This window comes from Halichoeres trimaculatus, unplaced genomic scaffold, assembly GCF_033239565.1.
Source record: "Halichoeres trimaculatus isolate MK-OKI-2021-1 unplaced genomic scaffold, fHalTri1.1 fHalTri1_scaffold_13, whole genome shotgun sequence".
NCBI lineage: Eukaryota > Metazoa > Chordata > Actinopteri > Labriformes > Labridae > Halichoeres > Halichoeres trimaculatus.
Genome location: NW_027437191.1, coordinates 23072619 through 23100440, shown reverse-complemented (window position 1 = coordinate 23100440; position 27822 = coordinate 23072619). Strand labels below are relative to the sequence as shown.

The 27822-nt window shown below is 40.7% G+C and overlaps 1 protein-coding gene across 2 annotated transcripts; it reads right to left on the bottom strand.

Moving 5' to 3' along the window:
- Window positions 1-1400: 1400 nt before the first annotated feature.
- LOC141801776 (3',5'-cyclic-AMP phosphodiesterase 7B-like) lies at window positions 1401-26469 on the bottom strand. 2 transcript variants are annotated; one of them, XM_074685040.1, is made up of 13 exons: window positions 26153-26469; window positions 20749-20809; window positions 8571-8660; window positions 6674-6837; window positions 6529-6592; window positions 6311-6406; window positions 6076-6176; window positions 4920-5051; window positions 4735-4826; window positions 4194-4338; window positions 3999-4095; window positions 2793-2873; window positions 1401-2712 (listed from the first exon to the last, which is right to left on the bottom strand). In XM_074685040.1, the coding sequence occupies exons 1-13, from the start codon at window positions 26171-26173 to the stop codon at window positions 2471-2473; spliced, it is 1386 nt and encodes a 461-aa protein (XP_074541141.1). In that variant the 5' UTR covers window positions 26174-26469; the 3' UTR covers window positions 1401-2470. The 2 variants fall into 2 exon arrangements, with proteins under 2 accessions (XP_074541141.1, XP_074541140.1); XM_074685039.1 differs by lacking the exons at window positions 20749-20809; window positions 26153-26469 and adding an exon at window positions 14406-15080.
- Window positions 26470-27822: the final 1353 nt, after the last annotated feature.

The following is a 27822-nucleotide window of genomic DNA, read 5'->3' as shown; positions in this document are numbered from 1 at the left end:
AACAGGACATAAAAGCAGCATTAGACTCTGCAAAAAGTTGCACAATTTCTGTATTGTATATTTTCAATTCTTATAAAAGCTGTGCATAGAGGAGAGGCGCCACTTGACACAATTGACTGCACAATGAGGAGACATAGCTAAGGCCATGTCCACACATGGCCGAGTATCTGGGAAACCACATTTATCCACACCAAACCATAGGTTTAGATCACTAAAAACAATGTTTTCTATACTTCGGTGTCTAACATTATTTTTAAAAAGAGTGGCTCTTCAGGAAAACCAGTGCTAAATGTCATGCTTGCATCATCATTTAAACTATCCAAATAATGAGCATTTGAATGAAGAAGGCAGCCATGGTGGCCATTTGGAAAAATGGCCGCCCTCTTGTTTTTTTGAAGGTCTAATGCCATTCTTTAAAAAGGAGGTCCTTGGAGAATATTAGTGCCAATATTCATCCCTGCATCACCATTTAAATGGTTTTCTTGAAATATCTAATAATCTGCTTCACTAAGACTAGCTACACTTTGCTGTGAGAACACTGTAACATCCAATAAATAGACAAATACAAACCAAAAAAAAGTCTTTGATTCTCAATTAAGCTGATCTGTAGGAAATGTGTGCAAATATTGTTGTGTTTTCTAAATTAATCTGCCTCCACTGATACAGTCATTATCCTGTATTCTTGCAGTAATGGCTCCACAGATATGAAATCTCACTGATTCTTATGTGATCTAACATGACTTCAAAAAACAAACAAGATGGGAGATAAGCTTTGCCAGCTGCTAAAACACAAACAATGAGGCAAAGAATATGGGTAAATAATGGCACAAGTAGGTCTCCTTTTTGATTTTGATGACACTTTGCAGTCTCATTGGTTACCGCTGGTATTCTGTTTGAGGCCAGAAATCATAACCATTAGACATATTTATTCCTTATGAGTCCAAATTGAGGAGGCTCTGACCAGGAGTAGTAAGTAAATGTATAAATTCCAGGATTATTCAGAAAAATATTTGGCTATGACAAGCCACAAATAACTAGGGGAGGCTCAAATGAGGCCCTAAATCTGGTTTGAAGTCCAGTGTGTGGCCAGCTAAGAGGAATCAATTTGGCCACAGGGGGGCACCAGAGTCAACGTGAACCAGACGTCCCTCACAGGAGCTTTAAACTTCTCTAACAGACATCTTTATTGACTCGACACTCACTGCTAAGTTTACTGAAGAGTAAATATTAGTTTAAGAGATGTTTGCGACTACTAATTGGCCAAAGTGTGGTCTGAAGATAAGAAACACAGAGAAGAAGAAGAAATGTCCAGAGAGGTAACAGAGCAGTGAGTTAATGTGGCACCTTGAGATACTTGGTAAAAAATCAAACTGGAACAAGCTGCTACAGTACTCTGAGTGTGTGTGTGTGTGTGTGTGTGTGTGTGTGTGTGTGTGTGTGTGTGTGTGTGTGTGTGTGTGTGTGTGTGTGTGTGTGTGTGCGTGTGTATGCTGGTATGGCTGAAGAAAAACAGGCAGAAAAACATCATCAGAGAGGATTTCACAGACAGAAGGACAGAGTTACTTTAAGGCTTTGTTGTGCATGTGTTTGTGGCAAATTGAGGCTATATCTGACTCTGACAAATAAATGTGTTAAAAACCAGTGTTACACTTTCCCTACGTCCTCACCCAGGTAAAAAGGAGATTACACTGCTGAGATTTTGGCGTGTGAAGTTGTACGACACAGTATGTACAGGTTATAGCATTTATAACATTAAAAACACTTAAAGAAAATGGCTTTTGCTTCTGTTTTTAAGTCCTATGACATCCAGCTGAAGCTCTTTTTTTGTAGTTAGTTTTCGGTCTCCCGTTACACAGGTAAAACATTTTACAGTGTACAGTACCTTGACAGAGTGCTGGAGTTAAAAACATGTTTCAGTGAAAAGCAAACAAGTGAGACACTTGTTTTAAAGCATCCTTTAGAAGTGAAAACTGTACAAAATGTTTGAAGTGAAAAGATCTTAATAGAGTATGTTTTTTATTATTGTTAAAGTTAAAAAAGTATTTTTATAGAGCATAGCTTCATATATTCTTCTCTTCCAGCACCTCGGCTTTCATTTCTCTTAGCTCCAGCAGCTTTGTGCAAAAACATCAACCGATCCCTTGTGTGCCGTTAAATTCTCTCCCTGCGTTTGTCTCTTACGTTGAAGCAGATATCACTGGGTTATAGAGTGAGGCATATATTTACTAAGATCATCTGCCAAACCTTGAATCTCTCTCTGGCTTCTTTTTTTACCCCTCCCTGCAGGGCTTCAGTCCTCCTCTCCAGCAGAGGGAGCCATTTTTCCTCCACTCTTATCCAGTGCTCCTGCTTTCAGAGCCTATGAACAACTGGCGGTGGGAGAAAACACGCAGGAGGACAAAGAAGGAGGTGGATAAACACTCCTCTCCTCCATTCACAAAGAATAACACCTCAGGAAATGGAAGAAAGGTTAAGGGATGTCCTCCCCCTCTCCTCCTCCTCCCCCTTCCTCGCTCTCTCCTTCTCCCTCAGGCTCCAGCTCTGGCTCCTCAGCGTGGGAGTGAGTTTCTGAATGTGTGCGTGCGAATCTCAAGCGGCTCCAGCGGGCCTTGTTCCGATGCAGGTGACCCATCATGGTCTGGCTGAGCAGGCTGGCCTCGGTGAAGCGGTGCCACTCCTCGAACAGAGGCTCCACGATGTAGGAGATGAACCCTGAGGAGGACAAGAAAGTCTGGCGTCAGGGGAAGGAAGACTTTGACATAATCCAGGTTAGCTTTTGTGTGTGTACTCACCGATCTGAACGGCTGGGACAGAGTCAGCCTGCTGGTTACACAGAGGACTGATCTCCAGGTCAAACTTCCTCTCCAGATCACCTGTCCAGTACAGAACCATCAAGCTTCAGAGACTAAAACTGAATAAAATGAGTCCAAATGTAATAAATACAGAACTATTTCTAGTTCAATCAGGAAATCTCAAAAAGTTTGGGACCTTCCATCCTCCCATAATCTTAACAGCTTTTTCCCTTTCAGGTTTGGGTTAGGAGTCTGAAGCCTATCCCAGCTGTCTTTGGGAACAAAGTGGGTTACCTACAGGGTGTTTAGAGTGACCAATCAATCTGCGAGCATGTTTTTGGACTGAGGGAGGGAGCCAGAGTACTTGCAAATTAGAGGCATATGAAGCATAGGCTTTATGGGAAATGTGGTCTGTGGAGTTTGTCTGTTTGTCTGTGAACAACATAACTCAAAAAGTAACAAATGGATCTTGATGAAATGTTCAGGGAATGTTCGAAATGGGATAAGGAAGAAGTGATAACATTTAAGAGGTGATCCGAATCACCGTCTGGATCCAGGATTTTTTTTTTTTAAAGATTCTTTGTTATTGTGAGATTGGGCCGTTTTCCCCAAATGTGTATATAACTCCACGATAAATGGTTGGATTGCTTTGCAAAACAATACAAGACAAGGTCACTTTAATTTCTGACAGATGTTAAAGTACGATCCAGATCCTGGAAATATTCTGGATACTAAGATCTGGAATATAAAATATGTATTGGGTCATCATTATTTTCAGCACTGTCAGGTAACAAATTATCATGCAAACCTGCAACTAACACCAAATTGTAGTAGACAGTCTGCTGAAAGGGAGTATAACATTAAAGTAGGACTTCAGTGTTGAGTGACAGTCACAATATGCTGAGGTCTGTGCTCCATCTAGTATTGGATGTTTTTGACTTTGAAAAAAAAAAGTTTTCTTTTCCTATCAGTCTCAGCCTACTTAAATGTTATCAGTTTTTCGAAAGTATGTTTTACTATGACACTGGTAATAACCACAAGCTGAATCCAGTTAGTATAGAATAAAGCTGTTTGCAAGTGTTTCCAGAGTTTTGACCTTCTTTGACTTCTAAATTTTATTTTAGAAACTCTCAGATTGGTCATAATATGTCTCATACCTTTCCTCTTTGTCGTATTTATTAGGATTATAAAATGTTCATCACTCACCCTGCCTGTAGAACTCCTCACACACCCTCTCACTCCACTGTCTGCTAAGCTCCCAAACGCGACATGGATTACACACATCTGCACACTTCAGAGCAATCTAAAGAAACAAGAGGAAGGGCAGATATTTGATATGATTGTTTCATTTCAACATTAATTCATAAGAAACTCTATAAAAGATGAATGAGAGCAACATACCTGCAGAATGAAGTGCCTGTGTGAGGCCAGCTGAAGGTCCAGGTCCTGGTTGTCCAGGTGTTCTCTGAAGGTGGACAGGAACTCGTTCTGTCGGCTGATGTCTGTTGCCAGGATGAGAGAGCCCAGCTGTTGTTCTATGTCCTGCCTGTAGGGGAGAGGGGGCAGTACTGAGCTCACATTTCTACACTTTTAATGGTATGGAAATACTTATGGCAGCTAAATTCACAAAACAACATAAACACACTTTTTTTTACATCATTGGCAGATTTTTTTAAGCAATTCAGACATCATTTTTGTCTTTTAATATCTTGAAATAAGACTTTTCTGGACTTGTCAAATGTGGCTCATTGAGTTTCATAGGACATTTTTTACTAAAAAGAAAAGACAATTGTTTAGATTTTACTTTTTTTTGTTTACAGAGCAGTGCTTTAATTAACTATTTAAATTATTTCAATATTTTAGATCAGATTTGAATAAAAAAAGTCAAGATTTCTGGTTAGATCTTGTTTGTGTGCTCATGTTTGTGTGCATGCTCTCTTACGACATGTCCACAGGCAGGTGGGACAGCAGCCCTGATTCCCTCAGCATGCCCACAGTGGATCTCCAGTGGTGACTCTCCAGCACAGACGTGTTCTGTCAAGCAAATACAACCCATACTAAATATAATCCAAACAGAATCAGAAACAGACTCCACACTGGATAATCTGCACGTGTCACACACTCTACCTGGTAAAGGGACGCTAAGTGGTGCCTGGTCTTGATGAGGAAAGGCTGGTTGACTCCTGGGTGGTCCACATCGTGAGCGGCTGCAGCCATCAGACCGAGGAACACATCCAGAGGACTCAGCTGCTCCGCCAGCTTCAACACGTGAACGCAGAGAAATGTTTGTTTGTCACTCAGAAGGGACATTTGCACTTATTTCTGTTAAAACTTGATCGCTAAGCCGTGCTTTATAGAGTCAGGAGACACATGATTAGGAGCTTATTTTATTTGTTTATCTTGAATTCCACCCTGTTTTTTCTCAGATTGATGAGGATGGATTAAAAACAGAGACAGTTTGTCTTTTTTTTTGACAGTCTTGCTCAGCACCAGTCAACTGCAGATCTGATTCATTAAAGAGCTGCACTCTTCTCCCCCCGCTAAACCTGTGCTAATTAAAACAAACACATCCTCCAATTCACAAAGTACGCACAGATGATCAAATGCATCACATACTGTGCAGCAGAGACAATGGTAAAAATGAGCCACTCTGCATTAGTTTGTGACAAATTGCCTCCTAGCTTTTTAAAACACAGGTTGGATCCCAAAACCCTTCACTACAGTTCCCTCCATCCTATCTTTGGCTGAACCAGAAATAATCAAAAGACCTTCCTGTTTGCATTTAATTTCTCCTTCTGACAGCAACCCTGCAGCAGTGCTGGGAGGCGTTATAAATAAAGAAATAGACAGTATTAAGCCAGTATTGTTACTGACACTCATGAAGGACACACAGGTGCATCAGCATGAGTTGCTAAAGGATGTGTCACATCCTGTAGGTAAATGTAAGATGACAAGTGAAGGACAAAACGCCACATAATTGATCAGATATCTCAGATCTGCTCCCTGCGTTGAATTCAATTTATTTATGAGAGTGCTTTTAACAAAAACAGGAGCATCTCCAAGGACACAAAAGCAATTACTGTATGGAGGGATGAGATGCAGAGACACTTAATCTGGTCAGAGGGCTTCAGGGATTTCTCTGAGCTGTGGACGGATGTGGAATTATCGCTCAGGAAGGAAAGCTGATGGAATATGTCAAGGAGAAGCTCGGCTGGAGGAAAGCTTTGTGATGTGTGCACGAGAGGAGTGTGTGAGTGTGTGTGAATGCTCTATTCTACATTACCTTGGGCTCCTTCAGGTAGCAGTACATGGCTTGGGTGACATCAGCAGCATGGACGGCATTGTGATAGGGATTCTGGGAGTGGTAGTCTTCTTGCACCATGCCTTGGAGCATAGAAGTGAAGATTAAAGACCCAGAAATGCAAAAATTAATAATACTGGTTCCTGTATTGGGACTTTTAAAGTTGGATTGATGAATCTCAAGTCAGTTTGATCCTTGATGCTAAGGTGTGACCTACCAAGAAACCTGTGCAGTTTGACCATGTCCAGCTCAAAGTGATGAATGAGGCCGTAGACATTGAAGAGATGGCACATCAGAGTCACCAGACTATTCCCTGCAGTATACAGATCCATTTGACATATCATTATAAGGATATAGTCACAAAAAAAGGAAAATGCAACTTTGTGAAAAGGAAAACCTGGAAATTTTCATGCATTTTGAAGACAAACAGCTCACCATTTGTTAGACGATCAAAAAGGAAAATGTCAAAGTTCCATGTGCCAACTTTTGAAAGCATGTGCTGCAAAGAACAACAAAATTAGTCAGGTAAAACAAGTTTCCAAAACTAGAGACATGTCTGCAGATTCTTATGTGTTCTCACAGCAGCTTGTCCCAGGTAGTCGTCGTCCAGCAGGTGCAGTGACCCAGGGGTGTGAGGCACCAACCCCCTGAGCAGTCTGGACGCGTGACAGTATCTCTGAAAGCTCAGCAGACGCTTCACTTTCCTCCTGGTGCCAGACTCTACCTCCCCCTGCTGGGCACTGGCTGGAATGACAAAGAGTAAAAGGATTCAGTCCAACAGACCGTGGTGGGAACTAAATGTACGAATATTTCTGCAGAGCATGTGATAAAGTAGGGCAGTGGACACAGTTCAGTTACCATAAATCTAATGCACAAGACTCTGACTCAGAGAGAAGAGTTTCAAGTTTATTCTTGAGTAAATATGAATAAACTCTTTATTATTTGTGCCTGTTTCTTCCTTTAATTGCATCTAGTTCCACTGCAAAAATGAGAGAAATGAGGAAGTTTTGAGGCACCTACCACCTAAAACTACATTTTTTAAGCCATGGCATCAAATACCAAATCATGTAGCCCATAATTTAAGGCCCCATTAAGAGTCTTGAATGAATGTTAATGTTGAAATAAAGCAAGGGTTTTTTTTTTTGTTATAAGAAAGATCAGTGGTTCCCAACCTTTTCCAACTCAGGGTCCACTTTTTATAATCAAAGACTGAACATAAAAGACTCAACTGAAAACTGCAATGCGGTTCTGCTGCAGGTACCTCTTTTCCACCAAACTGGTGCTGGTGCTAGTTCCAGGCCAATTCCTGACTTGACACTGGTTCTTTGTTTTTCCATAGACAAAGCTCTGGCTCCAGGTGCTCAAAACTGATGGTTAGCAAGCACCAACTCTTTGCTGAGCCAGGGCCCAAACTAGGAGTTTCCTCATTAAAAACTTGAACTTAACAAACTCCACCTGAAATGGTATGACTTGGCTCCAACTTGGCACTTTGCTGGTGGAAAATCAAATAAGTTCTTCAGAAAAACCTGATTAGAACCAACTAGGCTCTCACACTAACACTGAATGAGCACAGATGAAAAGAGGGGAATAGTGGTCCAGCCAAAAACAATAAAAGTTCCTGTCTCTCATTTCCGTGTCACATGTCCAATACTTAAAGGGAAAACAAACAAAATAATAATAAGAAAGATATTTGAACACTAATGTTGTTTCAAATGTTGACTGAGTTTTAACATTTGAAACAGTATTTTGTGTATTTTCATTTTTACATAATTACACCTCAACCCCTTAAACACACACCCACGCACACATACACATATGCATACACGCTCATGCATACACACGCACAAGCAGAAATCACAGTTTTTAAAAGGATTTGGCTGTTCAATTGCAAAACATCCACTGCCCACCAGGGGGCTGCAGCTCACAGGTTTGGAATCACTGTCATAGATTAATTTATCACGCTGATTAACAGCGTTTTGAGTCCTCAGTGTGAACTGATGTTTACACTCATGAAGCCGATTGAAAAACAAACAAATCATGTTTGACATTGCAGGCAGCCTTGTTAGTGTGGCTGCTATTAAGGAATTGCGATACCTTTGTTTGTCTTTTTATGTAATGATTCACAATATTTGTCTAGCTGTATTTTCCAAGCTTTCTGTTTGTAAAATGCAAAAAAATAATAGTAACAACTCAGTATCAGCATTAGCAATTCGGTCACCTGATGTCTAATATTTTTGGAAGGTAAATAAATTCTGACATTCTGTTCAATTCTGACTTTAAAGAGGGGGGTATTGTGCTTTATTAGGCTTTCTGATGATCCTCTGGTGTTTCTTTACATGAGTTACAGCTAAAACAAGAAATCCTATTTTTCTCTCACTAGTGTTTTAGAAAACTCTTATTTCAACCCAATGAAATTGGTTTAAGCCACTGTCACTTTAAGGCTCCTTGCTGCACAAACAAACTTCCTTCTTACTCACTTTTGAGGATTCGCAGGTCAATCAGCGGGTAGGAGCCTCGTCTCTCAACCAGCAACACACCAGCATGACCAGCGTTCAGTCTGCCATCAGCTGCACACACAAACAAGGACAAAGGAGAGAAAAAAAGGGGAGGACAATTTTAGAAATCCAAACATTTGGTGTTATTACTGATGTTCTGTTCTGGCCTTTTTTGGCAGACAAGCACACATAATCCGTGAATCTAATTCCTCCAGGGTGAAAAACAGAGGAGTGTTTAGACTAGAACAGAGGAAACAAAGGAAGCAGGCAGCGAGGTGAGGAGAGGACAACACAGCCGAGCGTTCCCCTACGCGGTTCATAGATGTTCGACATAATCGCCCCTCAGAAAAGCCAATTAAGAGTGTCTCTTAAAACAGCCTCTGTTCAACAAGAGGGTCTTTGAAACAGCTGAATCACAGGGACATCATGCTTCTGTCTGAGTTTGCCCAAGGGGAAGAGATTTCATGCTACTGTGAAGCTGCTGGGGTGCATGTCTCCTAAATAATAAAAAGTGTTCAAATTCGGAGAGTGTTCAGTGCATACGCTGTGTTCTTACACTTGTTATTCCTGTTTCCACTGTGGTGTAACACTGATTCTGGTTGGTTGAAAGGGCTGCGATTCTTAACACAGACTTTTTGGTTTGAAGGGTTTAACTTGACGCATGGCGTACATAATTCAAACAGATTTAGCAAAGAAAAAGGGGGTGTCACATGCTCAAAGTGCTCATGTTTTTAAACAAGAGGACATATCTAAACCCTGTTTCCACCAAACTGTTCAGTTTGTTTCAACTTGGTACGACACACATTTTGTGTTTTTTCTTTTGACTAAAACTGAGACAGATCCCCAGACTAACGACCTGTATCGTCCCACTTTCTGGCACCTTTCTGTTGGGGTGCCAGACATACTGGTCTGACCCCAGAAGGTGGAGCTGGAAACACTGCAGTCCATTGATTGGTCAAAATAATCATTACTTCCTGTGCAACAGTGGTAATAATGAACAACACATGACCCTGACATGTTTAAATCACCAGCCAAGATCCTGAAGCCTCAAGATAATTTTTTTTTTGTCTGGAAAAAGACATCACCAACAGCATGAAACTGCGGTCGAAACGTCCTGTTTTTTTCTCGGTTGAATTAATTGGCTGGGTACACTGTGTTGCTATGCCGTCAGGCTATTACGTAGCTGATGCGATTATCTGCATCTGGCTTACACGCCACCTACCAAGATAGTTGGCTGTGGAAACACAAAGAAGACCAGGCTTTACTGATCCAGCCCGTACCAAACTGTACTAATCCATACCAGACCACTTGGTGGAAACAGGGCTTCAGTGTTTTATCTGACACTGACTCTGCATTTCACATGGGTTGCAGTGACACCTGTGGTCACAATCAGTACTGTTTTTCTGGAATACGACTGTTTCCCATGAGCATCATTAACTACTGTCATTTAAATGTGACTCTTGCCAAGGGGTGCATTTGTTTTGGAAAATACCAAGATGTCTTTTTGCCAGTCCAGCTCCAGAGTTTACCTGTACTCCAAGAAAGTCATTTCTTCAAGAGAAAGGACAGACCTTCTTCTAACGGCTAAACTTTGCAGGCATTTGTGTTGTGAAAGGGACTTGTAGTCTACTTACTACAACAGTCAAATATAGAAGAGTGAGACTAACCATATTCTGCACAAATTATAACAGCCTGGCTCTGTAATGAAACCCTTGAAACAAGGCTGAAGTAGGACAATGTTTAACTTTTAAACTCTTGAACTTGGCCTACTTGTTGAATTTACAGAGCATTGAGATACTAAAGGTGATGCATCACAATTATACACACACCTCTGTCCCAGTTTGTGGAACGTATTGCTGGCATCAAATCTAAAATAAAGGTATATCTTTGATGAAACCACTTAAGTGATAACATGGGCTCCAAGTTCTCTCCTCAGGGCCAAAAAAGTCAAATTGAGGCAGAATCTTTTCCTTATTTAGGCCAGAGACAACAATACACAATGAAAATAGGCCCCAGCTCACATGTGCAAGCATTGAATTCACACTGGAATAAACCAGAAACTATGGGTGTACTGAATAATTCAAGGATCAGATGTGAGGAACTGGAGCGTGTTATATCCCTGAGGTTGCAAATTCCCATCACCTTTGTAACTTCTGCACAGAAGCGCAGCTAAACTACCTGCTAATGGGGTCAGAGTCGCCACAGTAACTCCCTCGGGTTGCCAGATCCTGCTTTGTCAGGGTGAGTTGACCAAACGAAAAGCAGAGTTTGCAGGGAGGTCGTGTTTTTCTGTCCAAGCTTGGCAGCTTTGCATAAAACATACGACTGAAACGAAGTGGCATCTCTCTCTTTGTGTGTGTTCAGTGTGTATGTGTGAATGTGTGTGTGTGGATACATGCAGCTTGGTGGAGTGACTCAGCCTGTTCACGTGAGGCTGAAGAGTCCTGCTGGCCTAGTTTGTGCAAAAAAAAAAAAGGAGAAGAGGGGGAAAGCCTCTTTGCTTTTTTTATCCAGCTGATGAGCAGTGAGAGGAGGAAACTCATGATCTGGAAAAACCTCCACAGAAACACTCACACCCCCTCTAGCTCTCTTTCTCTTCACTCAACCATCTCTTTTATTTCATGTCACTCCATCTCTTCCTCCGCTTCTCCTTGCTCCTGTCTCTACATCCTCCTCTCCCTTCCTGTTCGACAACAACATCCCCTCTCCCGCTCCGATCCAGCGTTTCGTCTCGCCCTCCGCCTCTCTCCTCTCCTCTCCTCCCTCTTCTTTTAACTCTCTCTGTGGTAAATAGGTCATTGTCTCTGCGCGGCGCAGAACTGGGTCATTTGGGATGGAAACGTGAATCAGTCAGGAAGCTTGTTTGCAGTGATGCACACGCGCCTCATCACACGCCTGTGCTGTGCATGATCATCATCTGTACATATGTGCGCACACACACTTGTAAATGAGGTTAAATCCTTGATTCCATATGTGAAAACAAGATTGCGCACTTGATGCTGATCGCCCACGCTCACACACAGGGCACCCATCAGAATATGCTCACTTGGCTTCACATATATCTGTGGGTGTTTACGGCACAAACTGTGCTTTGGGGGCTGTTCTCCTTCTCAGAAACAGACACCTCAATGCTCAAACACAAACCGTTGTCAGCACACGCTGGTAGATGCGGCGTCCTGCTGCCAGCTGATGCTCCTTTATCTGGATGCAGAAATACACAGAGTGAATCTGCACAGCTGGAGGGAATCTCCAGGTAAAGAGGGGGCAGGGTGTGCACATACAGCCTCACGCAGCTTCGTGTGAGGGAAGGGTGACATTAGATCACATTAGTGTACGTGACAGAGTAAAAAAGAGGGCTACAGTGATGTCAGACAGAAGATTAAAAGAGTATGAAGGTGCTCTTTGGAACAAAAGAGGGGGTCATAATAAGGATAATCAAATGAGTCTCAGCACCACTTTTTGTTAGCTTAAATGTCAACTCAGTGCTTTTAGAGCAACCTAACTATTCAGGTATGAGTACATGGGGTTTATTGTGAACATGAATTTTTCATATTTTCATATGCTTAAATAGCAGGCTTCCCTGTGTTTAACCTCTGCAGATGACCAGAATGCAGCAGCATGTCTGGTCTTTAACCAGCCCCAAAACAGCACGCACCCCACTGTTAATCTCTTTTCACTGGAAGCTCAGTGACTCCAATCAAATTCAAAGCTTTTCTTCTGGCTTACAAAAAATTAACAAGAATGCCTCCTGCCTACTTGGGGTCCCTCATCCAGGTCTACACTCCTTCTCGCCCACTGCGCTCTGCTTGTGAAAGACACCTGGTGCCCCCAACCCAGCTTGGCTCTAAATCTCTGGCCAGACTCTTCTCCTCTGTTGTGCCCAAATGGCGGAATGAATTACCAAACTCTTTACAATCCGCAGAGTCCCTTTGTACTTTTAGGAGATGTATGAAGACTCATCTGTTCAGGGAACACTTAGGCCCTTAAGCTGACCCTTCTCCTCTTTGTCCCCAGGGGCAGAATGGGTCAGAAAGTCTCAGACTCAGCTCTTTGTGAATATTCATCACTGATCATTGAATGTTATTGAAGGTTGAACTACACTTTTTGCAGCGATTAGTTGACATGATGCCAAAACTGTAGAACTGTTCATAAAAATCTCACTGAAGTCACACTTAAGATATTCACAACTCATCCATTGTGTAAAAAGGCTTCAATGCCAGTTTCTGTCTGTTCCATAACTCGCAAAAAATCCTCACAGGAGCTTTAAGTTCATGTTTTTCATTATTCAACAACAAAAGCTGTCAGTTTATTTATGTTATAATGGTTTTATAGGGCAAAGACAGATGGAAAACTGCTTAAATAAATGTTTAAAAGACTTCTATGACCTTTAATGACCTTAAAGCTCCAGCGAGAAACTATTTATTTGTGTCGACTTTGGCACCCCCTGTAGGCAAAGTGTCACCTTGTACATATTTGCTGGTTTTCGCCTGTGTATTAGTACTGTTTTCTGGAAAAAAGAAGAGTTTCATCCTGTTATCTTTTAGCAGCCAAATGTATGACTCACTCAAAAAGCCTGTTTCTTTTAGGTGCGGTAATCGTCTCGTCTGACGCCTACCCCTTCCAAGAGGTTGCAGGCGTTAAAAATTAGAGATGTAAAAAAGTCAGGCTTGTAATCACTGGTCTTGTTTGATCTTAAAGGTCATAAATAGGCTGTAATGTTCATTTCATTCTGTCTGATGATTGGTTGGAAACTTCTCACAAGAGCTTTAAAGGATACCGTCTTTATTTTTAGCATTGCAATAGATCTGACGCTTTTGAGTCAGAGCAGAAATTTCCTCCACTTTCTTCACTCGGAGTCTGTAGGGAAACTCAAAACTCAGTCACACTTTTTCTGCTTGATTTTAGATCATTTTCAGTCATGGCTGTGATAAATGTCAGAGTGACTCACAATCGCTACTGACAAGTTATCTCAGCGTCTCCACACATCAAATAACGCAAAAATGGCCCTCAGAGTCCGTGAGAATAATCAAACCAATGAGGTCATCACGACGTAAGGAGGGAAAGTCACAGACGGTGGGGAACAGGGTACATTTGTCCATTTTTCCACCAAATGAGTCAGGCTCTGCACTCAGGTAAATCCCCTCAGAGTGAATAATCAGCTAACGAAAACACTTAAAAGGCTCTGCAGGGACTAATGTCATGAACGCACTACACACTGATATCAGTCATCACGACATTACACTCAAATGACAATGAGATCACCATCAACAGCTTCACAGGTTTTAAAACCCATCTACACACCAGACAAAGGTCAAAGCAAAGAGTCCAGAATAAGATTATCAGATCTGGTAAGCAGTTTGATGTCTCTGTTGTATTTGTGTACATCAAACTGTCATCTATGCAACTTTTCCCTGCCTATCACTCCAGACACACACAAAGGATGGACTGGTGGCATCATGTCAGAGTCAGCACAGCAGATGGTAACACAGTTTTTTTTGTTTTCCAACTTCTAAGCTTAAATCCCTCAATTCACGTCACTCCAGCTGGGAGTCTGAACTGCTTTGAACCTCGTCTGGAGTCACGTAATTTACCGGCACAGACACAGTCGTAAACAAAGGATATTGGATATTGAAGTTTTGCTTGCAAATATAACAAAATAAGTATTTTTGAGAAGCTGTGGAGAAATATAGAGGCATTATAAGATGTAAATTAAAAAAAAAACTTCCTAAAAACATCAAAGCAATCTTTTTTCTGCTTTTTACACACAAATTATGAATCCTTTGTCAAAGCCTGCTTCACTTCATGTTCTGTGGTTACCTTCCAGATCACTGTTCCCGTCCTCTAAGTCATCCTTTATCCCTTCCACATCTTCTTCTTCAGCCACCCAGGTGTTTGTCGGACTCCTCTCAGGATCCAGGGGGCCAGCCCTGCGAGCTCTCCAAGCAGCCCTGAGCTGGCGTATGAGAGCTGGGAGCTCCAGAGCAAGCGACAAACCCCCGCAAGTAACTGGAGGCATCCTGAGAGGCCCCCACACCGGCGAGCGGGGTGCCTCGTCAGGACATACCCCGACTTCAACTCCGACACTAAGCTGAGAGTCCCGCATCCTAATATCAGGGCCCCAAAGCCCCTCTAGCACTGGCATCCTCACACTCGGATAAGCGGACTGATGACGGTACTGAGAGGGGAGAAAGAGGAGAGAGACGGAGAGAAGGAGAAGCTCACTCTCAGGTAGCCATAGGTGAGTAGGAAGAGGCGAGGTGGGGAAAGATGCAAGTCAGATGTAGGACAGAGATGAAAGAGACAGAATCAGCAGCAGGGAGGAGAGCAGGACAGAGGGATCGGCTGGAAATGGGTGTAGAGCGATAAAGACGCAGTGAAAGGAAGCGGAGAAGAAAAGAGAAACCCGTCTCTATCCTTCTCTCTCAGAGCCGGTGGCCACTGACGGTCTGCTCCCTCCTTCTGCCGCATTCTCTCTCCCCGCTACAGTCTCACTTGCTCCAGTGTTGTTGTTGGAGTCAAAAAGCCCCTCCCCTCTCGGCTCGAAGCTCACTTACACTCTCCCTCACTCTGCCTTTATGCTGCTACATCCACAGCACACCAATATGATGCTTCATAGTTAGGTCAGTGACACAGAATCAGCCTGCGACATTAAGACGCCTGTTTGCCAACAAAGAGTGAAAGGAGCACAAGTGTGTTCAAGGTGTGACCAACATCACCTTCAGTTCACCTTTATTTGAAGAGGTTTTAACCTGCTTCATGTAGATACCTCTGACCTACAAACGCCAATCCAACTGTCACCAATACAATGAAAGAGATCTAAAACAGACTCTAATTAAATATTAGTGATGTGCCTTCACTTCCTTACACCATAAAATAAAGCCAAAATAACCCCATAATGGGCACTGACACAGTTTGGAGTCTAAACATATGCCACCAAAGCACGCCATGGTTCAACATCAAAGAGGCCTCAGGGCGTTTAAACCCACAAGTTACATGACTTGTGTTTTCAGTAAAGATTGCTGAAGTTTGTCACAAGTGCTGCCAGCTCAATATTTCAGGACATTAAATTTGTTGTTCTACTGCTGATATCTGCTGAAACCAAGTCTGGCCCTGATATTTGTGATTGCCAAGATAATAGTTTTACGTTTACTATGAGAGGGGAGCTGCAGACTTTTTGTGTGTGAACAAAAATTAATGGTGAAAAATAATTCTGAAACAGTGTTTTGCTATAAAAACTAGATAAGCACTCAGAGAGCGTAGACCTCTGCCAAACATATTGTGATTATCACGCAACACTTTAGTCCTACTTTAATGTTATACTCCCTTTCAGCAGACTGTATGCTACGAGTTGGTGTTAGTTGCAGGTTTGTACCATAATTTGTTACCTGACAGTGTTGAAACTTGTGATGACCCAGTACAAATTTCATATTCCGGATGTTAGTATCCAGAATAATGCCAGGATCTGGATTGTACTTTTACATCTGTCAGAAATGATCGTGACCTTGTCTTGTCTTCTACTGCAAAGCAACCCCACTGTTTATCCAGGAGTTATATGGTGAAAATGGCCCTATCTCACAATGATAAGGAATCCTTTTTAAAAAAAGCTGGATCCAGACAGTGATCCGGATCACCTCCAAAATTTAAACACTTCTTCTCTATCCCATTTTGAACATTTCCTGAAAATTTCATCAAGATCCGCTTGTTACTTTTTGAGTGATGTTGTTCACAGATTAACAGATGGACAAACTCTCCCAAAAACATAACCTCCTTGGCGGAGGTAATGATCAAGTTTGCATGCCCTCCTGTATGAGACCCCTGACTTTTTCGCGTGCAAAACAGCACACTTAAATCTGAGGCTGCTCCAACCGTGACTCTCATGAGACTGTGCATGATTCCTGATTGTGAAGCAGACGGGATGATGATGACAATCATCCATCAATTAAAAAAAAAAAAAAAAAAACAGATTGATGCCAATCAGATAGATGAGATCAGAATCGCAACACTCATGCAATATGTATGACACTGGTATAATCAGATGAAAATGATCTTAGAAGCGTGAGAACTTGGAGCTGTGGGGACAAAAACAAAAATTATTTTGTGAAAGAATTTGACTCACGCTTTTAAATCCCAGATACACTTTCAAAGATACACCAGAAAGACAAAAAAAAAAAAAACTGCTGGGTTCACAATGAACGTTGCATGAGCACAGTGTATCCACATCAGACTGAAACTTAAAACACAAAGTGTCCCTCAATGCACTTACTCAGTTCTGCTGACACACATAAAAATAAAATGAATTCGTTGGACTCAAGTGAATCAGCTTTAACTCAAATGACCCAATAACTCATTGAAAGCTGAAACACTCTCTTTCTGTTGTCCTTAAAAGGCACACAGACCCCCAAAGGCCTTCCTGAGACTGCTAATAACCAATATTAATTTAGATTGACTCAACTGGGTTCATGTTAGGAAAAAAAAAAAGAAAAAGATGATCTGGAGATGAATGTGTTCATTCTGGAGCTTGGCTTTGAGAAACAGTCACATGCAGACGGAGAGTCGACACACATGCAGGCACACAGCCTTGAAAGTCCAATCTGAGACACAAGAGGCTGTTTTTAAGATGGGATAAGACACAGACAATAAGATTAATGTGATGGTTGTAACATTAATATCTTTTATGAGACCGATATGAATGAAGGAGGCATACAATGAGGAATCTGATTCCCAACTTTGAAAAAGTGTGAAAAGAAACTGTGAGTGAAAGGGAGAAGCAGTGAGATGTAAGGTGATGGGGTTACAGAGGGAGGGAGAGGTACCAGAGAGTTAATGAGGTCAGTGTGAGCCTGGATGGCTACGTTTGAGAGTCAGCCAGTGGACACACTTGGTCTTGGTCTCTGTGCTCCGGTGGTGTGTGTGTGTGTGTGTGTGTGTGTGTGTGTGTGTGTGTGTGTGTGTGTGTGTGTGTGTGTGTGTGTGTGTGTGTGTGTGTATGTGCGCGCCTCTTATTTGTGATTCTCTTTAATGATGCCACTGGTCACGTTTTCTGGCAGGGTACTGTGCAGAGAAGTGGGTCAGCCTTTGACTGAAATGTCCTGTTAAAAAAAAAAAAAAGCCTGCCAAGTGTTTGTATCTGTTTGTGCTCGTGTAAGCACAAGAATGAGTGCGTGAAATTTTTAGCACTGGACCTGACCCCGGGCTAAATTCATTTTCTTTATTTTTTTTGTAATTGATGTGGAAATCCTTAATCTATTTCATGGAAACAAATCCTTTTCAGAGGAAGTTGCTGAATCCCAACTTTAGCTTCAAACTCAATTATGCACAAGGAAAACATTCTTACAATCTGAAGCCTGGTTTATACTTCTGTGTTGACCTTCAAATAGTGGCTGATTTTTGCGCCAATGTTTCGGTGTTGTTCTCCAATACTTGGCCGAAAATGCTCGGAAATCTTACTCTATGCAGTCGACCAATCAGGGCACTTCCTGCTGACATTGTGAACTGTTACACTATTCTACCATCTGTTTGTACCAAGCATGCCAGATTTTCTTTGACATTTTCTTTTGGGTGTTTCTTCCTTTTCTGCTTGTGCGTTTGGAAAGAGTTGCGGGCTGTTTTTCACTGTTTTTCACAGTGGAGTCACAGGCTTTAGCTTGCACTCTGTTGCTGTTGTTGATACCCGGATACCTAGTTGGTGGCGGCATAGCCAGGCTGGCTCATCGGCCAAACCACTGGAGATATCTGAAGAACTCTGGAAATTCAAGGCCCAGATGGATTCAGAGACAAAAACTAAGAGAAAAGAGAGCTGGTGCAAGACAACAAAGGCTTTTGGAGAGGAGATGTAAGCCGTAGCTTCCCTTTCTTATTATGTCAACGTGAGATCTCCGCTAAAAAAGATGTAGGAGCTAACAGGAGTCACCTCGAGTCAGACAGCGTTTGGGGAAAGCAGTATGGGGATTCCTGACCACAATGTCACCATCGAGCATAGATTATATAAAATATGGACGTAGCCTCCGCAACGTCACCTATCTGTTCCTGGTGCAGAGTAATGAAGCTGATCATTGGGGGGGGCCATACAGGATATGACTTGGGCTTTGAGCTTCCTCTTAAACAGGTATAGGGCACCCATCAGTCTCGTGAGCTGAGCTGTCAAATGTCTAATTGGACAAACTTGTGATCCTAACATCTTCTAAAACACAGAGTTAGAGAAAAAAATCAATCACTCCTCAAACACTGTGCCGCTGGTGAAATGAGTATTTCAGATCTCTGCTTTTTTTTCAACCAGGCTGCAAATATGTTTTATTTTTGCAGTAAAAGTCTGTTTTTTGACTTGGTGTATACAAGGTTTTCGGTATTTCTGAAGCCAGCCTCAAGTGGATTCTCAGCGAAGAGCATTTTTTTTGCACTTCTGCATACTACTATATTAACTTCAATACTAATTAAAACTTCAATATTAATTTGGATGTTGCCCCTTACCATCAACAGCCTCTGGGAGTTGCTGGCTGTAGGCCTATGACCAGCCCAGGAACAACTTATACGTCATATCTTTGGCTGTTTATTTTAAATCATGGGTTATGGAGATGCAAAAATATGAATTTGAGACTATTTCAAGATTACTTTTGAAATTTTCACAAGGCCTTTAAACATTTTAACAAGTTAATGTTTTGCACACAGCACCATGCCTCTGTAGTAGAAGAGTCCTAACTGGTTGCCCACTGAAAACACTTGGAGCATCATGTAATGAAAACAATTGGAAAGCACACAAATGTGGGACAACATTAAACTTTTAAAACTATACACTGGCCTGCTTACTTCACAAACCTTTACAGAGTGTAAGAAAAAATGATGCAACATACTTCTTTTTCAGCTTTTTTTTTGAGCAATCAATTTAAAACAACTGCATATCTTTAATAGGGATAGGTATCGAAAAGCGGTTTCTGTTGAGAATTGAAAGCATTGTTAGCCTTTATTCTTAATGATTCCTTATGGATTCTTTACACTCTGTTTGAGCTGCAGGACCTTATGTTGACAAGTCTGTGGAGCCACCGAACTTAGCAGTTAGATAACATTTCTGGTTCAAGATTTTCAGCTCGAAGTTTTACTGAAGAACTGAACACGCAAAGAAATGTACATTACTCTTTCATGCAAGATTCATATTCATTACATTAAACATGATCCTATTACCAAAAACAATACAAACAAAATAGTGCTAGCTTGATGGGAAATTGCATGATATAGCAGTTAGTATGCATTGGTATAACTTCAACTCCAGAGAAAAATTTCAACTTTCACCACAGAGATGAATCAAAATTAGTCTTTGTAAAAAATTACTGTGTACTCAAAATTTTACAATACTTGCAGGCAAATGAAATAAAAGTTACATGCACGCTCATGGCAGGCTTCATAACTACAGCAAGGTGTCCAAACAACTTAGAATAATACTATAACCACTTTGAGACACTAGATGGCCTACTTGAGTCAATAATATAATGCAAAACAGTACATCATCACATGCGGGCAATTTTTACTTATTTCTATATATTTACCCCCAGAGATATCAAGATCCAGTGACCAATCACTTATTCACTTATAAACTCAGTTTAATGTTGTTGACACAGAAAACCTGCAACGCCTATTACAGAGAAAACTCACAGGAGGAATTGAAAGGAATCATTGATAAAATCTTATCAATACCCATTCCTGATTTTTAATAAAATATCTTTAAATTGCAGCAATTGGTGCCTTCAAAACAAATTTGATGTCTTCACTATTTCAAATCCAACCAGTTCAGTTTACATTTTACTCATTAAAGTTTCACACTCTTTGGATATAAATCTGCAGTTACATTAATGTTTTTATGGTATACATTCCATCACGTAGAGAAAAAGACACACGTAACAGATTTAGACGTTTCAAACTTGCGTCTGCACATGTTGAACTTTCTCTAGTGTTATGAAACTGACTGTATTGAGCCACAGTGCAGAGTAAATACAGAGATAGCAGAGAAATGCCTCCGTGTTTAACAGAGATTACACACTGCCAAAGGTTACTGAAAGCCCTGAGCTCTGTTTCCAAATATTTAGACACCTTTTGCACCATCAGTTTGCAGCAGACGACATACATTTACCACATTTTAAACTCAAGTATTCAGGTCAGTTAGCTTTCTTACCCAGCATGCGAACTTGTATGGCATCCTGCGCCGACCTTTTAAATGTGACTGCTCCACACCCCTGCGCCCAAGAGAGAGAGAAGCTGAGATTAATATTACAACACCTCAAAATACACTCTGCCATCAAAAGAGCATCATCGAACCTTGATAATAAATAGAAACTGTGTGAAAAGTCATGGTGGCCTTCTTTGCAAGGCTTCACACACACAGACCTCTTTCACACTGATGTCACTCTGCCTGCCTGCACTGTTTTCCAACAAGCTCTTATTACCTCCATTACAGATCTGCTCTTTTAAATTAAATGAACATTAAACAAAACAAAGTTAAGTAAGAGGTCTGCACAGTTCAAAATAAAGACCTCGTAATGTGATTACATGATGTGTTTGACTGTTTCTCATCTCAGTGAGTAAGAAGGTTACATGAATTTAGCGACAGTGGCATCTGCTGTTCCAGAAGCGACATGTCTCTGTGTTTGCCAAGCGCTCTGATAAAGTGGGTCAGACAGAGTACTGGCATGATCTGGCATTGATTTGCACATTAATCACATGCCTCCACATGGTCCATCCTCATTGTCAGACCTCTGATGCCTCTTTTCAAAAGGCGAGGTTCTTTCAAGTTCAAACCTCATCTTTATTCTTTCCCATATCTCACACAGAAGAGCACTAAAGAACAACAGTCAGTCACAAATAGTCAACATAAAACTGGCTAATTCATTATCATTCAAAGTTAGGAGAAAGTGGTACAGACAACTGTATATTTAAAAGCAAAGTTAAAAACTGCAGTTCATTAAGCGTCCACTAGAGGCTGGGAGCAGAAACACCAAGGCTGTGTCCGAAATCACTCCCTATTCACTATATAGTGAATACGCCATTTTGTAGTGCTGTCCGAAATCTGAGTGAGCATGGTCATTCACTATATAGTCCACTCAATGTATCCCACAATGCATTTTGAAAAGTAGTGTATTAGCGATGCTCACTATATGAGCAATATATACCATTATGCATTTCGGTTCAAACAGAAGAATTACATGTTTAATGATTACCAATAGCATGAAACAAAATTAAAAACTGTCAGAGAATAACACTTAGCTCCCTGTTTAACTTTCAGACGAGCCCGTCTCACAAACAACATGGACTTTAGCCGTTAAATCAAGTACGCAGGTGATGCATTCACTGGACCTTGTAATTCTTAAACACAGCATAAGTTCCGCGCAAATATAGGGTTTATTTATTTAAAAATAACGTGTAATAAATGTTTCTATTATATTTGGCTGTTGCAGAAAATAAGCTAAATATAATATTAGGTATCACTAAAATAAATACTGTTTTGCAGTTTTTAAGAAAAGATATAACTGTAAATCCCAAGCCGTCCGTGAGCGACACAAGAGTAAATACGTCACTGTCAGCGGCTTGCGAATGAGTGAGTAGTGTCCAAAATGTTGTTTTAATTTAGCTGATTGAGTGGACTATATAGTTAACTACATCTAATTCACTATATAGTGAGTAGTGAGTAGGAATGAGTGAGTGATTTCGGACACAACCCAAGTCTCTGGCTTGACTGACAAGTGGGCACTTAGTAGCTGTCTGCAAAGAGGCTAAAGACCCACCCGCCTCTTTATTTAAACCTAACTCAAACAAGGATTTTCCAATATGGCCCCTTTGGCGACGGGCTTCAAAACTCTGTATCAGAAACAAATGGGTGATATTACAGACACTATTTAAGGACTTACTTATAGGGACTTTTTTTGGTAAAAGTAATCAAAAAGGGATCCACATGTGCGCAAATGCATCCAAAAGAAACTGGAAAACTGTCAAAAAATACAGTTTTCTATCTTGAATTCAACATATTCCAGACTTATTACACATTAAGTCATCTGGTTCAAGTGTTTATCTAAGTATCAAGTGTTTATCTAAGTATCTAAGACTAACAGCTTGCAAACTGTATTAAAAAAATGTAATATTGTAATTTTTGTTTACTAGTTTTTAGTTTTTTGAAAAAAAAAGAGGACTAAAGATTATAATTTTTAAAACTCTTGAGATGCAAATGTATGAAAACTACCCAACTACACTAAAGCATCAATGAAGAGCTCTTTATATTTGTCTCTTTGGTGCCCCCTCTGGACAATGTGGTACATGTAAGATACATTTATATATTTTTGAGTTATACTCATGGAATTTTACACCTCTATTTCTAACAGATAGGACAGTGGAAAAAGCAAGAAATTGGAAGAAGAAAGAGTGGAAAAAAACCCAGGGGGTCAGCAATCCTTCTGCAGGCTGATTTTCAGTATGAATACGGACCGTGAAAGTGGGGCCTCACAATCCTTCTGACTTTTGGGGTTTTAAGCAGGAGGTGTCAGAAAAGTTACCACTAACCCTTCTACAGGCAAATATTTCACTTGCTTTGAATATTTGCAGTTTAACGTAAAATATTGCTGATTCTGCAGAAGTTTGAAAGCTAAAATTGCATTTAAGAACATATTAATTCTGTCTCTGATAGTTTAGATTACTGTTGCTTAAGAATACGACAAAACTTTCAGTCAGCTCCATTAGCAGCCAAAAACTCCTCACTCCTGCTCTCAGATCAGGTTAGAAAAAGGATTTCAGTTTTTTAATAACTTAGAGATGTAAACTATCAATAAAAACTTCACTTTGTGGGTCTGTACGATATCAAACATGTATCATGGTGCAAGTGTGTCAATATTTTCTCACACCTGTTGACCCTAAAAAAGGACTGAAACCCTGACCTTACAGCAGTGTGGTAATCTAAAGATGCACCCTGGTCTGAGTTCAGTTCCTGGTAAAGTCCAGGTACACTCAGCTCTTGAAATGAACCTCTTTTTCAGGTCATGTATTTATAACTGCTGGTAATGGTTATAATGTGTCTCAATTGTTCTGTTTGCTTAGTGCAGAAAGAATGAAAGGGGACTGAGTTCACACGGTGTAAAGCACCATTGGGGCAAAGACATGTAGACGTATAACAGAAACCAGGTAACTCTGACTGACCTGATGGACTCACAAGAAATAATCCTTTACCTCATAAAACACAATGTTCAGTTTCCCCCTCCAGAGGAAGACAGTCAGAGAACAGCACCTTGAGTGGGAGGATTTACATCTAAATTAGCACGCTGTTGTTTACCGGAGGGCAGGAAACGGGTGGATGGAGACAAACCAGGGGCAGTGACGAGTCACTCATCCAGCCCACATGGTTATGGCATGTTTACAGCATGCCCTCCATCTTCTGTTTTTCCCCATGATCTCTCAAATATGTGCTTATACTTCAGTCCTTTTGAAATGTACAGCTCTGTTTCTCTCTGTTTCTGTGTGTATAAATCTCTTTCTTTGTTTACAGCTAGTTTCTGTCAAACTGTTTACATTAAGCAGGTCTGCTCACCGTTTCCTGTAGGTTTTTAGGACCTGGACAGAAACTGGTTCGGATTTCTGTTATGTAAATATTTCAGGATTATAGGCAGGAAGTCCAACCAATATCACACATATGTATAAACAGCTTATTCTGCTAAATATAGCACATGCTGTAGCTGTTAAAACACCTCTTTAAACAACCTTTTCTTATATAACAGCAGATTGATCCTCTTCCTGTTGACACAGTGGTAAAATTTGAGTGTCGGTCCGTCGTTCTCTGTCTCTTGGTCTTGAGAGTACAGAAATAAAGACACAGAAAAAGGGAGGTACATACTGTCCTGCAATCTGGGCGACAGCAGCAAAGCACCAAACAACTTTTAAAGGGAATTTAAAGCCACAAACAAACTCTGAAAAGTCTGATTTATTATGCTTAAGTTGAGGTGTATTCACATGATCTCATGTGTCTGCTCCAAGTTAGTCTCAAAATTCAGCCCAGATTCTCTATAGGCCATTTTTTCCCCATTTCTCACAATAAATATCTTATCAGACTTAATTTTAACCACACTAACCTGAAAAGTCCAAAAAAAATGTCTTGTTTAAAGATATTAAGAGACAAAAATGACACCTGAGTTGCTTTAATTATAATTTACTTGTAGAGTTTCTTGGCAAGAAAGTAATTAAGCACATTATTCTTGCCCCATTGGAAGATTCTTTTTACACTTCAGCAACTCAGGTGTCACTATTAGTTACCTCTTAATTGTATATTAATTATCTTAAATAAGAGTTTTTTTTTCAGACATGTCAGATGAGTGGGCCTCAAATTGGATTTAAAAATAAAGATATTGTGAGAAATATGACTTTTTAATGTATTCCTTTTTTCAACCCTTTTTATACATTATATTTGCTAAACTATTCTGCTCTTGTCTTTTAATTAATGTTATTTATTTTATTTTTCAAAATTATCTATTTATTTATTCATTCATTTATTTATTTATTTATTTATTTATTTATTTATTTATTTTTGGGGGGGGGGGTATTTTTGCTGTGATCTACTCCAACTTTCTATTATTATTATTCCAATAATCTTACTTTCAGGTGTATACGAGCAACTATATCCCTCAAGATAAATATAATATTTCTGATTCTGTGGCTTTGTAGTTTTTTCCTGGGGATACTGACACATTTTAATTATGTACATTTCTGAATTAAGTTCAACACGGCAAATATTTAGATATCTGGGAATAAAACTTCACTAAAAAAAAAGAAAAACAAAGACAAGTATTCGTTTGAAATTTAAAATAGTAGTCCTCATTAGTGTACTACATCAAAAGGTTACAGGTATGATACTTTTTGTCAACTAAACTGTGACTCTGAAGATCTGTAAAGAAAGTAGTGATTAAGCCCTGAGTATGAACTCGCAGGTGTGCTTTACAAAGGACATCCACTCTGAGTTAACTGGTTTGTCTGCACTTCCTGTTTACATTTTCAGACAGAAAAACGTACATTCAAGCGCTGATTCAAGTTTTTCTGTTTATTTCCTGAGACATAACCAAACCTTACACTCTTACTGAAGCAGCCTACAGAAGCTTCCCTTTCTGTGGTCTGCAGTGTCCTGCAGGCTAGCTGCTGTAAATTCGTCAATACCATGAGGTGACATATAGCAATAACACAAGGGGCCTCCTGAAAACATCAGAGCAGTTTATAAAAGAGGCTGTCCATGGAGGAGTCTGCACCAAAATACTACTACTAGCATCTAAAAATCAAGGTCACTGGACACTCACTTCCTAGAATCAAAACAATGCTTAGACATTCATGTGCAGCACATTAACATCATGTTTAGGTCATGAATAAAAGCACATTTCGGCAATGCAAGGTGTTTGTTGACTCATAGAGCACTGGGGACACGTTAAACGTCTTTACAGGAACATTTTATGGATGTTTTCATTAGCTGTTAAAGGGCCTATACAAAACAACTCAGTGTGTTGAAGCCTATGTGCGCCTGTGTCAGAGCTAGAAGCACAGTAAGACAGCAGTGTACATACCTCGACCATTAAACAGGACATTTAACCATCGTTGCCACTCGTGGACAGCAGGTGAATGCGATGTAATCAGGCGCGTGCGGAGTGTTTTCATGTCACGGGAAGCGCACGAGCGAGACGCATACAGCAGGACGAAAGGTGACAGTGCCCTAGCTTCACAAACTAACTATTTCATCCTCCTCCAGCGGCTGGGTCTCACTTCTCTCTCACAGGAAGGACAGAGTTGGTGTACGAAACCCCCCAAGGTGAAGTTACGTTGTCCTGTATGAGCTGCTGGCCGCCGCGTGCCGTTTCTATGACTTGGTTGTGAGCCGCAGCGAGAGGAGAGGGGAGGGGCTGGTTGTAGCATGGGGGCGGGACTTATGATGAGTGGACCAATCAGCGCAGGGGAATGAGTTTATTTTGACAGGGACAGTTCATAGCCATATACCTGTACCTGAGTATACTACATAGCACAACCACAAATGTTGCTCTGTTGGAGAGGACAGGTATGTTGGATTGAGTGGATCTGTACTGTAATATTCACTTGTCTCTGTTGGCTCTCCTTCTTTGACTACAAACCCTTTGATGGGGAAGGAGCAAAGCTATGGATCACTTTATACTAGGGATGGGACCCTAACATTTAATTATGATTAACAACAGGAAATAAATGTTTTTAAAAAATCATCTCATTTCTAGATGTCACCTAAATGCTTGACATGTAGCAGTGAGCATGGACACCACAGCTTGTTGGTGCACACAGTCACCAAAAAAGAGAGGGAGACAGGGTATATTATTAACCCTTTTTATTGTTTGTGCTTTTTATTCAAAAGTATTGTGTTTTAAATGTTTAAAGTTTGCAAAATTTGAATTTATTAGCTGAGACTCACATACATTTCCTGCCTGAAATGCAGTAGTGTTCCTTAAACTGAGTTTTACATTTTAAAAGAACCTTAATTTGAAAATAAACATGGTTTTGTTCTTTGAGCTCGTGTATGTGTCTATTCATGATTCTATTTCATCTACCACAATCCATTTAAATAGAAAATGTATTCTTCAATTATACATATTATGAATGACCATTGTTTTTGTTTACCACACGTCTCTGCATACTCTCCACCAGCTTCTGACACTGTTTTGCTGTCACAGCAGCTCATTCATGTTGCAAAAAGTCAGACCAACCTGATTTGTTTTTGGGCTTGTGGTTCTCCATTTTGAGTTTGATGATGTTCCACAGGTTTCCAATTGGATTTAGGTCTGTTGTTTGAGCCGACCAAGGCATGTTCAGGTTCTCCATCCAGGCTTTAACCAACCTTGCCATGTGGCAAGGAGTATCGTCTTGTTGGGAAATCAATTCATTTGAGACAAAGAGTTTTCCAGCTGATGGAAGAAGACTATTTCCAGAGAGCCCTGTGTTAGATCTGGTTCATTCACCCTCCACACAATTGCATTTCCCCTGTTCCACCCATACTGAAACAACCCTAGATCCTCATAGATCCACCCCATGTTTTACTGGGGCAAGACAGCCTGGTTGGTAGGCTTCTCCAGGCCTCCTCCTCACCAGTAAGTTGGCTGGAGTTGGTATCAACTCAGAATTGGATTCATCACTGAAGAGAACCCTAACACAGTCCAATGCTTGTGATCCCCAGCAAAGGGTACTGGGCCTTCCTCTGCCTCTCGTTGATGAAGGCTTT